The sequence below is a fragment of the Rattus rattus genome, chromosome 7 (genome assembly GCF_011064425.1).
Source record: "Rattus rattus isolate New Zealand chromosome 7, Rrattus_CSIRO_v1, whole genome shotgun sequence".
Taxonomy (NCBI): Eukaryota; Metazoa; Chordata; class Mammalia; order Rodentia; family Muridae; genus Rattus; species Rattus rattus.
The window spans coordinates 43,600,873-43,614,868 of NC_046160.1; the positions used below are offsets into that span (position 1 = coordinate 43,600,873).

The following is a 13,996-nucleotide window of genomic DNA, read 5'->3' on the forward strand; positions in this document are numbered from 1 at the left end:
CATGTGCCACTGCACCCAACATTTTACAGTACTTTGTGTGTTTCTGTACTAAGTTTCTCTTTCTTTCAGTGTTAAGACGGACTTATTAAACACACGTTCGGTGGACTTCATGCTGCAAAGATAACCTATCTAAACCTGTCCCAAGAAGCTCAGTCTCAGACACTGAAGAGACTATCAGAAACATAAATATATCCAATGGACCCAGGAATAAGGTGTGGGGTGGTGGAGTCACATCACAACAGGAGCTAGCTGAGGGGGTGGGGACAGTTGTTTCACCATTACCCAATCCTGCATCTCCTCATAATCTCATGGCGAGTCATATAAGCAGTCAGCTTAATAGAACTCCAGGAAAGCAAGTCTTTCATTTATGAAGATTTTAGAAGTGGGGGAGATGGCTCAGTTGGCAAAGTGTTTGTCACACAAGCATGAAGACATGAATTCAGATACTCAGCAACCACATAAAGACACCATCTTCCGTCCCAGCGCTGGGCAGGCAAAGACAGGTGGATTTCTGGAGCTCACTGGCCAGCCAGCCTGGCTGAATTAGTGAGCACCAATACAGAGAAAACTCAAAAAAAATAAGGCATAAGGCAGAGAGGAACTGAGAGAGGCATCAAACACCAGCCTCTGGCCTCTACACACAGTATGCGTACATGTGCACACACCTACATGAACACACATATCAGAGAGAGAGAGAGAGAGAGAGAGAGAGAGAGAGAGAGAGAGACAGAGAGAGACAGAGAGAGACAGAGAGAGACAGAGAGAGACAGAGAGAGAGAGCGCAACTGACTGATGATTGAATGATTGAGGCTGTGTGCTAACTCCAAGGACATCTAGAGGTCTAATTTCCCCCCTGCTTCATACACTGTAGCATCTTCAGCTGGGCAGGTTATTTCTGAGTGAAGCAGAGTTATGTAAGGCAAGGCATCACCCCTGTTTCTTTCCCTCACTGTGGTGAGATTGGGGCTGGACCTGCAGAAGCCTCCAAGGCCAGGAAGTGAGCCTTGTTTTTGCTTTACTTCACTTAAAACCTCAGCCCTTTTATGCCTCATCCATGCTTGTGTTTCCAGAGAAATCCTGGTAGTCTGAGATCTATGAAGGATCAGGGCTGGGCTGCAAGTCTGTGCATCTCAATCTGTTGAGATGTATCCACAAGCCTCCCAGGCATTTCTAGGTATGTACATAAAATTTCTCATTTTTTTCTTAAAAAGATCTTCACGTGTTGTTTAAAATTTTTGTTTAAACTAAACTTATTAACTACCATCATCATCATCATTAAACTAATTTAAATGAGATTTAAAATTTTTAGTTTAAAATCCTTATTTACCCACTATTCATCTACGTGACCTCTATAAATATTAGGTCTTTTTTTTATTTTTAAACCAACCAGGATGGAAATCTGCATAATTCACGCTAAGGGCCACAGAGAAGTTAGCATTCATTTCAGATCACTACCTGACAATTCCCTTTCATCACAGGCTGACACACCTTCCCCTTTATCAACATGGCTGACCTTCAGTGGACTGACTGATGGTTAACAGATAGGAAATTAGACCTTTAAGTCCCACAGTACCTAAAGGGGCAGCCCAGATGCTAGGCAACCATGCGCTGTTCCTTCAACATGTGTTCCAGGGTACAACAGTGCCTCAAGCCTACCATGAACCAACATCCTCGGGACCCTGTGACTCCCGGGCTGAAGGAGTGAGTGGACAGATGCAGGGAAAGGTGACAGACCCCTCCTGACAGGAAAAATGCTGACAGGAAAGTGCTGCAAGTCACTCTCTGCTCCACTTTCCTCACACTAATCCCCACTCAGGCCCCAGGACTTGGCTCAAAGTAGAGGGTAAGATGCAACTTTCTGAGACAGCCCAGTGTGCTAAGAGTCTTGTCCCCTCACTTTAAACCTCAACACAGGGGTCCACAGCTAACCCCAGCTTAGGGCTTCACAGGATGTCCCCCCGCCCCAGAGCGTCATACCTGTCCTCCAGCTCAGGGCTTTACAGCTTTTCTCTTTCCCCCAGTGCAGCACCTCAGGCCTCCACAGTCTGCCCTCTCCACCTCAGGAACCAAAGCCTGAATGTCCCATGTAAGGAACCTGCAGCCTCCCACTTCCCTTCAGGGCTCTACACCCTTGTACTGACCATGGCCTGTCTAGTATGCACCTCTATCGCCGGCTTCGGCCAATTCCTCACATAGAAAAGCCAAGCAATTGTATGTAATTTCTCTTCTTCGTGGAAACATTCTTTCGTGGAGTGAGACAAGGGCAGGATAAAAATAGACCCTAATCCTTCACATATAACAATGTCAGGTGGGTTGTGTTGCTCAGGTTAATTTCATAAGAAAGAAATTCAAGGAAAGAGGTGACATTCTGTCTCTAAACAATGCATATGTGTTACACACACACACACACACACACACACACACACACACACCCAGAAATCTTTTAATACACTAAATTTATGCTTTCATTTGACAATAGTATGTATTAAAGTTAGTTTGTTGATGATGACACACATGTAAAACCATGAAGAACATCTACCTATTAATAATGAAGAGATATCTCAGTGTAGCACCTCTGAAAGGGACAAGGGACATTTTCGTTTATTCTGTGCCTCAGACATTCTATCAGACAATGCAGCTTGCAAAACTCGATTAGATTTTGGCTTCTAGAGCATTTTCATTGCATCGGCTTCCTACTGCTATTTACCAAGCAAATTGTGGATTTTGTTAGAGTTAAATACTTTGTCTCATCTGTCACAGCTTCAGGTCACAAACCCTCCATGACCTCTCCCTGTGTGTCTGTGGGTGCAGGGTGCACAGGCGTTACCTTCGTTTCAATCTGTTTGGTGTCCGGATTCTGAAACAGCAGCTTTACTCGAGTTTTCCCGTCATCTGAAGATCCCTTAAGCTGGGAGAACTTGAATCTCCAGAGTACGTTCTGCAGGGAGATGAACCAAATGAGTGATTTATAAGCAGGGCTATAGTTAATTAATCGATTCATTTAATTAGTAACTGTTATTAATATGAAGCACCTATTGGGTAAATGCCACTTGTTCTGACATGACCTTCAGTGTTGAGAGGCTGACCCCATCCCTAGCCAGTTCAGGGTCTCATACGGGCCTTTCTAGTCCTCACCCTGCTTTTTCCAGTCTGGCTTTCCTGTGCCTCTCCTGGAAGCTTCCTTCTTTGCTTATAGGACTATGAAGTCAACCGAAGGCTGGCCTCAGGCCCTGTAGGATGCCCACCCATTAAAATGGAAAGCTTGTATCCTGGTTGATCACCTCACTATGGCTACACAGGATCATTCAGCCTCGGGTTCCCGAGAACCAACAGGAGGACGCGGGCAGCTCTGCCTTCCACCACTACCTCAAGTGCCTCTGAAGCACATGCTGAGGTGTTTCAGAGGTAAAATGTAGTCCCAGTCCTTAGGAGGCTAATATGGTAGGGTAACCGTAAGTTTGAGGCTAATCTGCCTCACATAACTTCAAACCAGCAAGGGCTACCAAGGGAGAACATGCCTCGCAAAATAAGAAAAATGCAATCTTTGTTGTCCTAGAAAAATACCAATGGGGATTAGCAATGTTTTAGCCACCTACAGGTTGTTTCTATTGCAAGCATCATTTTCTAAATGAACAAAGCATTTTCAGCATTAGGCAGACAAGAAGAGGAGAATGGAAAGTCTCAAAAGCAGTTCTGTTCCTCTAGATGGTAAGCCGTGTGCCATGCCATCCACACTGGCCTCAGGATTCCTTGTGAGATTTTTCATAATGAACCGTGGACATGGATCAAGAGAAAAGTCTCGGAGCTCATGCTGATCTCATACTTCAAGACATTTGGACTCCGCAGTATCTTGAGAACCATTCACTCTATCCCTGCATTTCCTCTGTGCTGAGGCCAAGTCTCTGCCAGCTCTGGCAGATCTGAGTACCAGGCTGTTTTCAGAGTAGGAATTAAGAGAACATGAAAGAGTTTCACCCCAGTTACAGCACAGGGTCACCAGTTTCCTCATGTAGCCCTTATTTGGGGTAATGGAAGAAAATGATGTTCGGCTTCTCCTGTTTTGGATTGTGTTACAAGACATCCAGGCCCACATGGTGCATGGGGTGGTCAGCAGGCTTATTCCCTTTTTTATTTCGTGTGAGCCTTATGTCCTCAGCATGGTGATGCCATGAGCACCTTGTTTGACACTTATTTAGTTCGTTGTCTTTAATGGCTCACTGTCTGTTCTTTTCAGTTTTAAACATTCTGAGCTTTCTTTCATGCATCTAAAATGTAATTTTTTTTATTTAAAAGGAAACTATTTCAGAAAACCGTGAATACTATTTCTGCCCGTGGTCCTAGCAAGCTACTAAATCTCCAAACGCCAAGCCCTTCTTAAATATGCAACTGAGCCTCTGTACACAGATCTGGGCTTGCAAGCTGGGAACTCAGAGCTCAGATTGGTTGCTTAGAGATCATGACACAAATAGTGCTCACTTTAGTTTAGACATCAGGAGATGGATTTGAAAGGGCATTGAGTCCCACTGGAGTAATAAAGGCCAAGGGGCATCTCAACACTCAGTTCTCAGTCATGGAGCTGGGAGACATCTTTGTGTGGTTTTAGCAACCACGGCATGCATGCATATATGAAGTACATGACCTTTGCTTTCCTCTCAACAGTGACAATTTCATTGATAGTCACTGCTCGCCCCTTCAAAACCACTTGGGGCTTTAAGGTATTGAAGGTGAAAGTGACACGGATACCCATTTAGGAAGCCTGGTGGGGTCCACAGGGGCCGTAACACTGGGATCGTGGTGTTTTGCTTCTGCCAGTAGAATGACCTCAGTTCCTCAGTCACTTCCTTTTTCTTTTGAATTTGAAGGAGAGGCTTTTTTTTTTTTTTTGGTTCTTTTTTTCGGAGCTAGGGACCGAACCCAGGGCCTTGCGCTTCCTAGGCAAGCGCTCTACCACTGAGCTAAATCCCCAACCCCTTCTTTTGAATTTGAACTTCTCTAGTCCTAACCTTTTAGAATTATGGGATTCCAGCCTGGATTCAGGCTTCACAGGCACCATCCCAGCATCAAGCAACCAGGAGCTGTGCACTGAGAAAGTTGGAGCACTGCTGCTGTTAGCAAGGAACACCCATGAGGTAAGAAAATTTCATAAGGCAGGAAATTCTGGAGTGTGACTTATTTCATAGAGGGACAGATCCCCGGTGTTGCTGGAAATCTGAGTGGCATAAACCCTGGAGTCCTCAGCCCTTTGTGGTTGCTGTAATCTTACTAGAGACAAGGCTGGGTATTCACACTGTTCGAGATAGCTGGTGGGGGAGGAGGAAGATCTTCTTTGGGTATCTGGCTGTTCTTTATTCTATACATGTGAGCCTGGAACTTGGCTATTAAAGGGAAGTAGTCAGTCTCTGCTTTACTTCTTCACTTCCAGCTCTTCCCCTGCCTCCACAGACCACGACAAGACCAGAACATCAGTTAGCATCAAACTAAGGAGCAAAAAATGTGTTGACTGGTGCTATGCCAGCTAGCCTGTAGACATATCAGGTCCAGGACTGAGGCCACATACCTAGAATGGTGTTCTTGTTTATTCCCATTTTGATGACTTTAAAATACCTTTGTAGAAATGGAAAAATGTTCTGTGGTCTTCTCATTTAGTATCAGGGGAGAAAACCTGCTTGGCTGTGTTTCCTGCCCTTCCTAATTACTCCTTACGTTGGTGAAATAGATGCTGATAAGAATAGACTGATGCTCGGAGACAAATGCTTGTCTCTCCCTGGTAAAAGAGAAATGAGGATTACAGAACTGAGCCATTAGTATATGAGGGACAACTACGCGGATATCTACTAAAGCACAGACAGTTATCAGAATCCTAGCACTGTGTGTGTGTGTGTGTGTGTGTGTGTGTGTGTGTGTGTGTGTGTGTACTGAAGATGAAACTTAAGGCCTTGTGCATACTATCATCCTCTCCCACCAAATCATAGTCTACCCTCAAACTGTGTTTTCTTAGGCCTTTGATAAGGAGAGCTACTACCAAGTCATGGATGTAGCTGTGTCTCAGCAAAGATGCAGTAATGAACTGATTCAATGGAGTGAAGGCTTGAAAGAGTCTCTCACATTCCTCGCCCCCTCTTTGTCTAGGTGTGTATGCAGAAGCCAGAGGGTTAACTTCGGTTGTTCCTCAGGTGCCATTCACATTGTTATTATTATTATTATTATTATTATTATTATTATTATTATTATTATTGACAGTCCTGTTATTAGTTTGGAATTTACCAAATAGGTAGGGCTGGTTGCCAATAAGCTCCCAGGATTGACCTGTCTTTGGCTCCTCTGACTCCCTTATGTGGTTCTGGGGCTGGACCTCATGCTTGCAAGGCAATCACTGTATTGACTGAGTGACCTCTGACCCCATCCTTGTCCATGACATTCTGGGTAAGGGGCAGCCTACTTTATCTAGCCCAAGGAGGTATTAAATGCTTGACATAAATTCTAATGCTTAATGGCCAAGGGTCAGACTGATCAGATAGTCTGTCACCATGCAGTCTAGTTCCCAAGGGCTCATAGCAGTCCTGAACAACATTATGAAACAAACGATACCATTTAAAACCTTTGAAAGGTTGATTTTCAGGGAAAGATGCTAGATAAATGGTAAGACGTGTCCTCAGAGCCTCCTTTGAGACCTACCATGGGAATAAGGGGCATTGCTTGGTAAAAAGGAGGACAAGGGAGCAGGAAGGAATTTAAAAGCGAAGGAAGATGGCGGATGCATGACTTAGTTGATACTGTGTACTGTGGGTTCAACCCCCACACAAGAGCAAGGGGCCGTGCAACCAGGAGGCTGAACATCCTGCTTGTAGCCTGTGCAGAGCAGCTCAGAACTTCCCACAGATCTTTATAGAAACAGGAAGGGAACTACAGAACACTAGGCCCCTCTTCTAACTCACTAGGTACCAGACTTCACACCAAGCTCTTCCCTTGCAGTGTTGCTACCCCTGGCTGCACACCGGACAGTGGGTAGACATGGGAAGAGTCTCACAAATGGTCTGCTGAAGAATCTTGTGTGTATTGTTCTATTCCCTGGAGTGACAGGAAGACTGGCTAAACAAGCCAAATACAGAAACACGAGTGGACCATCTGTGGAGTCTCCAGCAGGCAGTAGGACTGCTGTGTTGTGCTTTGCTCTTCCTAAGTAAGGGCCTTGGCCAGGATCTAGTCCAGGATATTGCCAAGTGCAGCACAAAAGACACACAGAATCCTTCAGACTATGTTCTATCCTTCAGAACACGCAAACCTGCCCTTAAAGCAGAATCCTGAAGGTCTTAGATTTGGCGTCCTGAAGGGCAATACTGTGCATATCAGAAAGGAAGAAGCAGAAACTACACGGAAGACGTTTCTTCCTCCAAACCATACGCATCCTTGAAGGACACACTTGACAAGAATATTCGGGTCTGGCTTCTAGATCATATTAGTAGCAAGGGCAGGTCCTGTATCTGCACAGGTGCCACGGCTACAGAAAAGTACAGCAGGAAGAACCCTTGACAAGGATCAAGAAGTCATTTGCTCACTGATTCTGTGCTGTAAGCAGGAATGGCCTTTGATGTTGGATGCAGAATTGAAATCCATTCTTGGCATTACATTTTTATGCAACTGCATTTTATTTTTACTACGATCACCACATGACTCCACGGGGAACATCATGATAATTTCCCTGCGAGGAAGTGAAGTGAAAATGTTTTTAGTGAGTTTTCAGGCACCAGGCTTCTGTAACAAAAGCCTTCCTTTTCTGTCTCAGGATTTCTTCACCTCTGTACACAGACTTCTTGGCTATTTTAAATGGTGCTCTCTCTATTCTGTTAATGGCAGTGGCTAAGCAGCACTGTGGTCCCCTCTCATGGACATCCGAAGCAGCACAGTACAGTACCCTTCCAGGTACTGGTACTGAAAAACCTTCTCCAGACATCTCCACGTGTCCCCTAGAGGGCAGACTTGTCCTGGCTGAAATCTTTGTTCTGGCAGAAGGAAGGGCATGGGGAAGAGCTCTAGACAAAGTTGCTGCCTGGGAGTACTTATCAACTGCCTGAGAGACTGGGTCACGAAACAGCATAGCCTAAGAGGCTCAGAGACCGCAGTTTGGAAACAGCTATGAGAAAAAGATTGCTGGTTTTTAGAAGCCTTCGGTGAGCCTTCACTTCTTCAGCGTAGGCTCTGGGAACGAGGGGAGGCCAAAGCTGAGCCTGCCCAAGGCATGTGGAAAACAGGTTTCTGGAAATGTCGTTATGGTTAGTAACAGAAATGAAGACACGATCCAGTAGAATCCATGTGTATGAATGAGCTTAAGCACGAGGCCCCAAAGACCAGACCACATTGCCATCATTCATGTCGACGGCACATCATCAAACTGAAGCTTTATGCAACAAGAAAAGCTCCAATAGTCCAGAGGTTCCTAAGTGCTGATGGGCAGCAGCCAATCGGATGGGACCCACGCTAGCCCGAATGGACAATGGGGACGACCATTCTGCTTTGCTCTGCAAGAGAAACCACAGGAAGCTGCTTCCTGTGAGCCATGGGGTTCTGTAGCAGGAGGCCCCTGGATGCTGCTTGAGCCACCCACGGAAACCACTCTTCTGCTCCCACGGAAACCACTCTTCTGCTCCGTGGGGCTGCAGTAGGCTGTTATGCTTTGTCCTTGCTAATAAAACCCAATGAGATCTTCAAACTAAATCTGTTGGTATCCCAGGGCCACAGCTCCTCACAGGCACGCTTCCTCAGGCATCGAGCATTTGTAATTAGCAAAGTAGGTTTTTATAAATACTATGTGAAAAAAGCCTTGGCTCCTCACGCTGGCAAAGAACTCCTTAACACTCATGTAATTTGGAGAGCCCTCAGATGATGGTGGAAATAATCCAGCGATTTCTATTGCTTACACCGGCAGCTTAATCAATACAGCTGGAATCAAGGGTGGCTTTTCTATTCCTGGACACATGCTCCCAACACGTGGCGCTTACTCTCACCAAAAACGATGACTCAGGTTTTAAGCGATGGTTCTTTTCATTATGTTCTCGTGTTGTGGGTTTTTCCTTCAGAGAGATTATGAAAACCCATCCACTCTGCGTTTTTCTCTCTCCTTCCCTCCCCGTCTCTGTCTCTGTCTGTCTGTCTCTGCATCATAGTTACTAAACGCCATTTCACTGGAGTCTTTGCTGCATAGATTCTACGGCCCCAAACTAGCAAGTCGGGAGGCAGATAATATAGGCAGACCTTGGGTTCACGCACAACTGGAGGGAGCTGCCTCCTCTCAGGCATATCAGAGTAAGTGCAAAGTAGCATGCACAGGGCCACAGGACTTCCTGCCATCTTACCTTTGTTTTACTGTCAAAGCAGGTGAATCCCAGAGCAAAGTCCACCGTGAAGCACAGCATTTCTCCTTGCCAGCTGCACAGATACGTTTTGGACTAGAAAAGAGTATTAATAGTGAATGAGCGCTCTGCAATAGTTCTGGTTAACTGTAGGAAGGAAGCTGGCACATTAGCTACTTTAGTCAAAGTACACTGTTTTAATTCCGAACACACAAACTATGTAGAATTAAAGGGAAGGTTTGGGGGTTGCAGGGAACTGCAGAGACACGTGTAGGCACTGAGATCGTCCTGGCTTTACAGTTTTAGACAGACAGAGGTTGTCTTTAAAGGCATCCACTGAACAAAACCAAATCACGAAAACATTTCAACAGGTGTCTGTTCTCCGATGTACTTTTAAAAACTCTCCCTGCAATATCTGTGTGCTTTAAGTGTTTCACGGCAGTCTAGGGAATATAAAAGGTATATAGTTAGGAACAGTCCTAAAACTGGAAAAGCTGTTTTTATTAACGTCAGTAATCAGTCTGCAGGTGAAGTTACCCCAGACTACAGAAGATGTGAAGCCATCACTTGTGTGGGGAAAATCAGGGTGCTTCTCATGGGATAGATCTGAGGGTCTTGCTTAGGGATGATGATGGGACAGGACTTGATTGTCTGACTCTCCGACTTATGTACTCAACATTGGGAAGTCAGGAGGAGCCCACCTCACTCCTGCACTGCTCCTTATCACTCTACCCAGGATGCCGTGGGCATCCTCCGCACTGTTACTGACTCTCCCACTTAGATCTGTTATATTATATTCTCTTCCTAGCAGCAAGACAGATGCCTGGAATAGCATTAAAATATATCAAAGATCCCTGGTGAGGTTGTCACTACATCTTGGCTCTACTCTCTCCCTCACCTTTCATGGGGTACAGAGAGCAGGCCCATGAAGAGAGGACCCTGTGCAACATGACTTGACAACCCTTCATCTTTCTCAGCCTTCCATCAGCTCCCTAATGCTGCCAGGTATTCATTTCTGCTCATAAACATGCACACAGTAGCAGCTGCCCACTGCCCACTATGTGGGCTACTAGTGCTTTGATGCTGGTAGGAAATGGATGCTCCAATAATGGTCCCAGCTTTTCCCCTAACTCACCTTCCCTAACTTGACCCAGAGCAGAAGACGTTGCCTTTTGCAAGTCCATGGCAATTTATGTTCTCATAGTTTAGGACTCACTACACTTCTAGAATTTACATGTAGTGATTATAAACTGAGAGAAAAGATTTATTTCTAGGGAATCACTAGTTTCTTGTAGCCCAGGTCTCTGACATCATGAGAATAGTAGAACTGTGAACCCCAGTGGATACAGCCTGGTCTTTGGAGGAAAACACTGTTGTAGAATGTTCCAAACTCCTGTGCTTTTCCAGCCCCTCAGAGTCTCAGAAAGGACAGGGAGAGACATGGAAGGTTTGTGCAGAGGCTCAGCCCTGTGGAATCTCACGGAAGAGGCAGCCAGTGGTTGCCAGGCATCTTTAGAGTCTGGCATGGTGTGCATATGTGCATTAAAGCTCAGCATCTCCATTGTGTTGTATGTTAACTCCTCTTCTTTAATATGTTGGAAAACACCTCAAGTTCACATCTGCTTCCAGTCCTCTGAGAAGAGTAGGCCTCATGGTCCATTCAGTGGGAGAAGAGTATCAGAGAAGTGGCCACTTTAAAGGTACCCTTGTGGACTGCTTACATTTTAAAAATATACCAGCAGCTTAAACATTGTAATGTAACCGATAGGGAGAATTCTTCTGACACATATTTGGAATTGTTCAAGATATACAGGCTATAAGAATGACTTACTGAATAGCTTTAGAGCTGCTGTTTAAAGTATGGATAAAAGTTACACACAGAACACTTTGACTGGCTGGGCAGAGAAGACCTGCCTATATTTAAGGGACACTACAGCATGGCATACAATGACCCATAAAACAATGCTTCATGGTGACTGTGGCATAGGACACCTAACAAAGCTCTCTGAATAAATTACTATGCTCAGGAGAGATGTATTAAATGCCTCCCACTACAAATGCCTAGACCTTAGAACAAGTTTGCAGAGCATTTTAGAACATATTATATGAAAATGTCAGAGAGGCCTTAATAATAGCTCAAAGTATATGGCTGTGAAGGTCAGCATCAGAACAAAAGAAACGGCAGCGACAAAGACTAACCAGTGTTTAAGAAAAACATCAAAAACCTCAAGCACAGAATCATATGGAGCTTTTGTTTTAAAAAAAAAATCTCAAGACAAAAACCAAATGAGAATACTAGTGATCAAAAATGCCTTCTCAACTTTGTTCTGGAGAAAGAGCCTTGTTGCCTAGAGATGGTGCAGAGTTAGCCCCCTGCAATTGCTCGTATCCAAGGAGGAGACTGTGCAAAGAATTAACAGTCGGTTGGGTTCAGTATGGCTTAACGGCAATGCCAGCTTTTAGGAGGCAAAGGCAGGAAGACTGTTAGCCTGGGCTAGCTTAGCCCAGACAGTCTGACTCTATCTAAGATAACAATAAAAATGAGGATGTCAATGATGATTATGATAAAGACATCAATACAAGCAACTTGGAAAAGTCCTGGGCTTTAACACAGAAAAGCAAGGAACAGGTCTGATCACATACCCCTATGTCAAGCTTGTCTGTATTCGTGAAGGATGTGATGATGTATAGTGTCCTTTCTAGTGCTGTGTGTGTGTGTGTGTGTGTGTGTGTGTGTGTGTGTGTGTTTATATGAACGTATATCAATGTTTGATTTTATATGTGTATGTATATATGTATGCATGCATGCCTCTGTCTCCTGCTTTCCTTCCCTTCCATTTCCTTTCCCTTCCATTTCCCTTCCCTTCCCTTCCCTTCCATTTCCCTTCCCTTCCCTTCCCTTCCCTTCCCTTCCCTTCCCTTCCCTTCCCTTCCCTTCCCTTCCCTTCCTCCTCCCTTTCTCCTCCCTTGATTAAGGGTAACTGCTTTCAATTCTTTTCTAAATATTTGGTCGAATTCTCCAATAGCATCTAGTCTAGGTATCTCTTTCTTGGGGAAGATGATCTGCCTCACCTTGATTGGAACCCTTGATTTTTGTCACTTGCTCTATGTATTCAGTGCTCCACAGGACCTGTCTACAAGAAGTCTTCTGCCATGGTGGTTTTCTTTGCTGGTTCTAGCAGTTTATGTTTTTCCCTCTCTTTCTTTCCTGTGAGCTTTTGTATATAGGCTCGTCAAAGTTAATGATATTTACAGAGAGCCAGCTTTGTGATTTGCCTTAATACTTCTCTGACACATTAATGACATAATGTTTTCAAGTATTTGAGTATGTTCCTGTTATCTTTCAGTTACTGTTTACTGTTTCCAATTTTGGTTGGAGAACACAATTTAAATGGTTTTAGTTCTTATCGGTTTTCTGTGGTTACTTCATAGTCTGGGTATGGTTGATGTTGGTCTATGTCTCACAATCCTTCAAAATAACTTCCAGTCAGCTACTGTTCAGTGGAATGCTCCGTAAATGCTTCTTGTGATTTGCTGTTGGTTTGTTTCCTTTGGCTCCGTCAACTTTTACTTCATATATTTTGCAGTTCTGTGTCTAGTGAACACACACACATTGCCAAGTCTCCTTGGCCGGGAGTTGGCTGCTCATCATCCCACAATTCCGCCCGCTGTAGCATTCTTTGCTTTGAAGTCTACTTGATTTGATGACTGCTACCCTTGCTTTCCTTTGACCCCAGCCACATGGTGATATTTGAGGCAGCCTCTCTGTAGACATCACATGGTTGGGTGGTACTTGCTGTCAGCGTAACGCATTCATTTCTATGTTTAATTGCTCATACAGGTTTTAATTGAGGGGATTTGTGATGTCTCAGTTTCTGCCTGCCATTTCCTGTTTCCAGTTTGCTTCCTTTCTGCTTAATGCCATGCTAGTTAGGAAAATGTTAGCATTCTGTTCTTATTTGCCTGAAGGGTTCTGAGTTTTGTCATGGCTTTCCTCACCCGAGAGACTTACAGAGGCTCACCTATGTCCATATGGCCTCCCTTCCCCATTCACTTGATTTAAGCATTTTCTCTACGTACATTTGGACTCAGATGGACAGTTGGTACGGCTTTTGCTTCAACCACGGCATGTGAAGATCTCTACCCTTTTCTTCCCTCCTCCTAAACACTCTGGGTTCCTACTCTTGCTTTTTCTTTTCTGTTTAGAGAAATCCTTTATCTAGTCCTTTCAGGAATGTCTGCCAAGGATGATTCATCTTCATTCCTCCTTAATTAGGAAATGCCTGGAAAGACATTTTTCATCTTTGAAAGGTATTTTCAATAGCTATGGGATCTGTAAGACAATGTCTTTCCTGGCACTTAAATATTGGGACCCTTCTGTCTGCCATCATTCTTTTTTTTATGAGAAATTTCGTGCAATCTGCATTATTTTACTCTGTAATCTTCTGCTCTCTCTGGCTGATTTCAAGATAGTTTCTTTTTTTTTTTTTAATCTAATTTTCTGAGGTTTAATCACAGCGTGTCTGTTGGTGTGGGCTGCTTGCGGTGTTTCTGTTTAGCATCTGCTCACCTCTTAAATGCACAGGCTTCTATCTTTGAAACTTTGAGCCTGCTGTAGCCTGTCTTTCCTGCGTTCTCCTCTCAGGTCT

At 44.4% G+C, this 13,996-nt stretch overlaps 1 protein-coding gene across 2 annotated transcripts in view; it reads right to left on the reverse strand.

Annotated features, from left to right (window-relative positions):
- The window catches only part of Sntg2 (syntrophin gamma 2), a 202,725-nt gene that overhangs the window by 9,821 nt on the left and 178,908 nt on the right, over nt 1-13,996 (reverse strand). For both annotated transcript variants that reach the window (XM_032907580.1, XM_032907581.1), the window contains 2 exons: nt 9,351-9,443; nt 2,828-2,938 (listed from right to left, as the gene is read on the reverse strand). In XM_032907580.1, the coding sequence (XP_032763471.1) occupies nt 2,828-2,938; nt 9,351-9,443 (204 nt within the window). The remainder of the gene's footprint in view (nt 1-2,827; nt 2,939-9,350; nt 9,444-13,996) is intronic.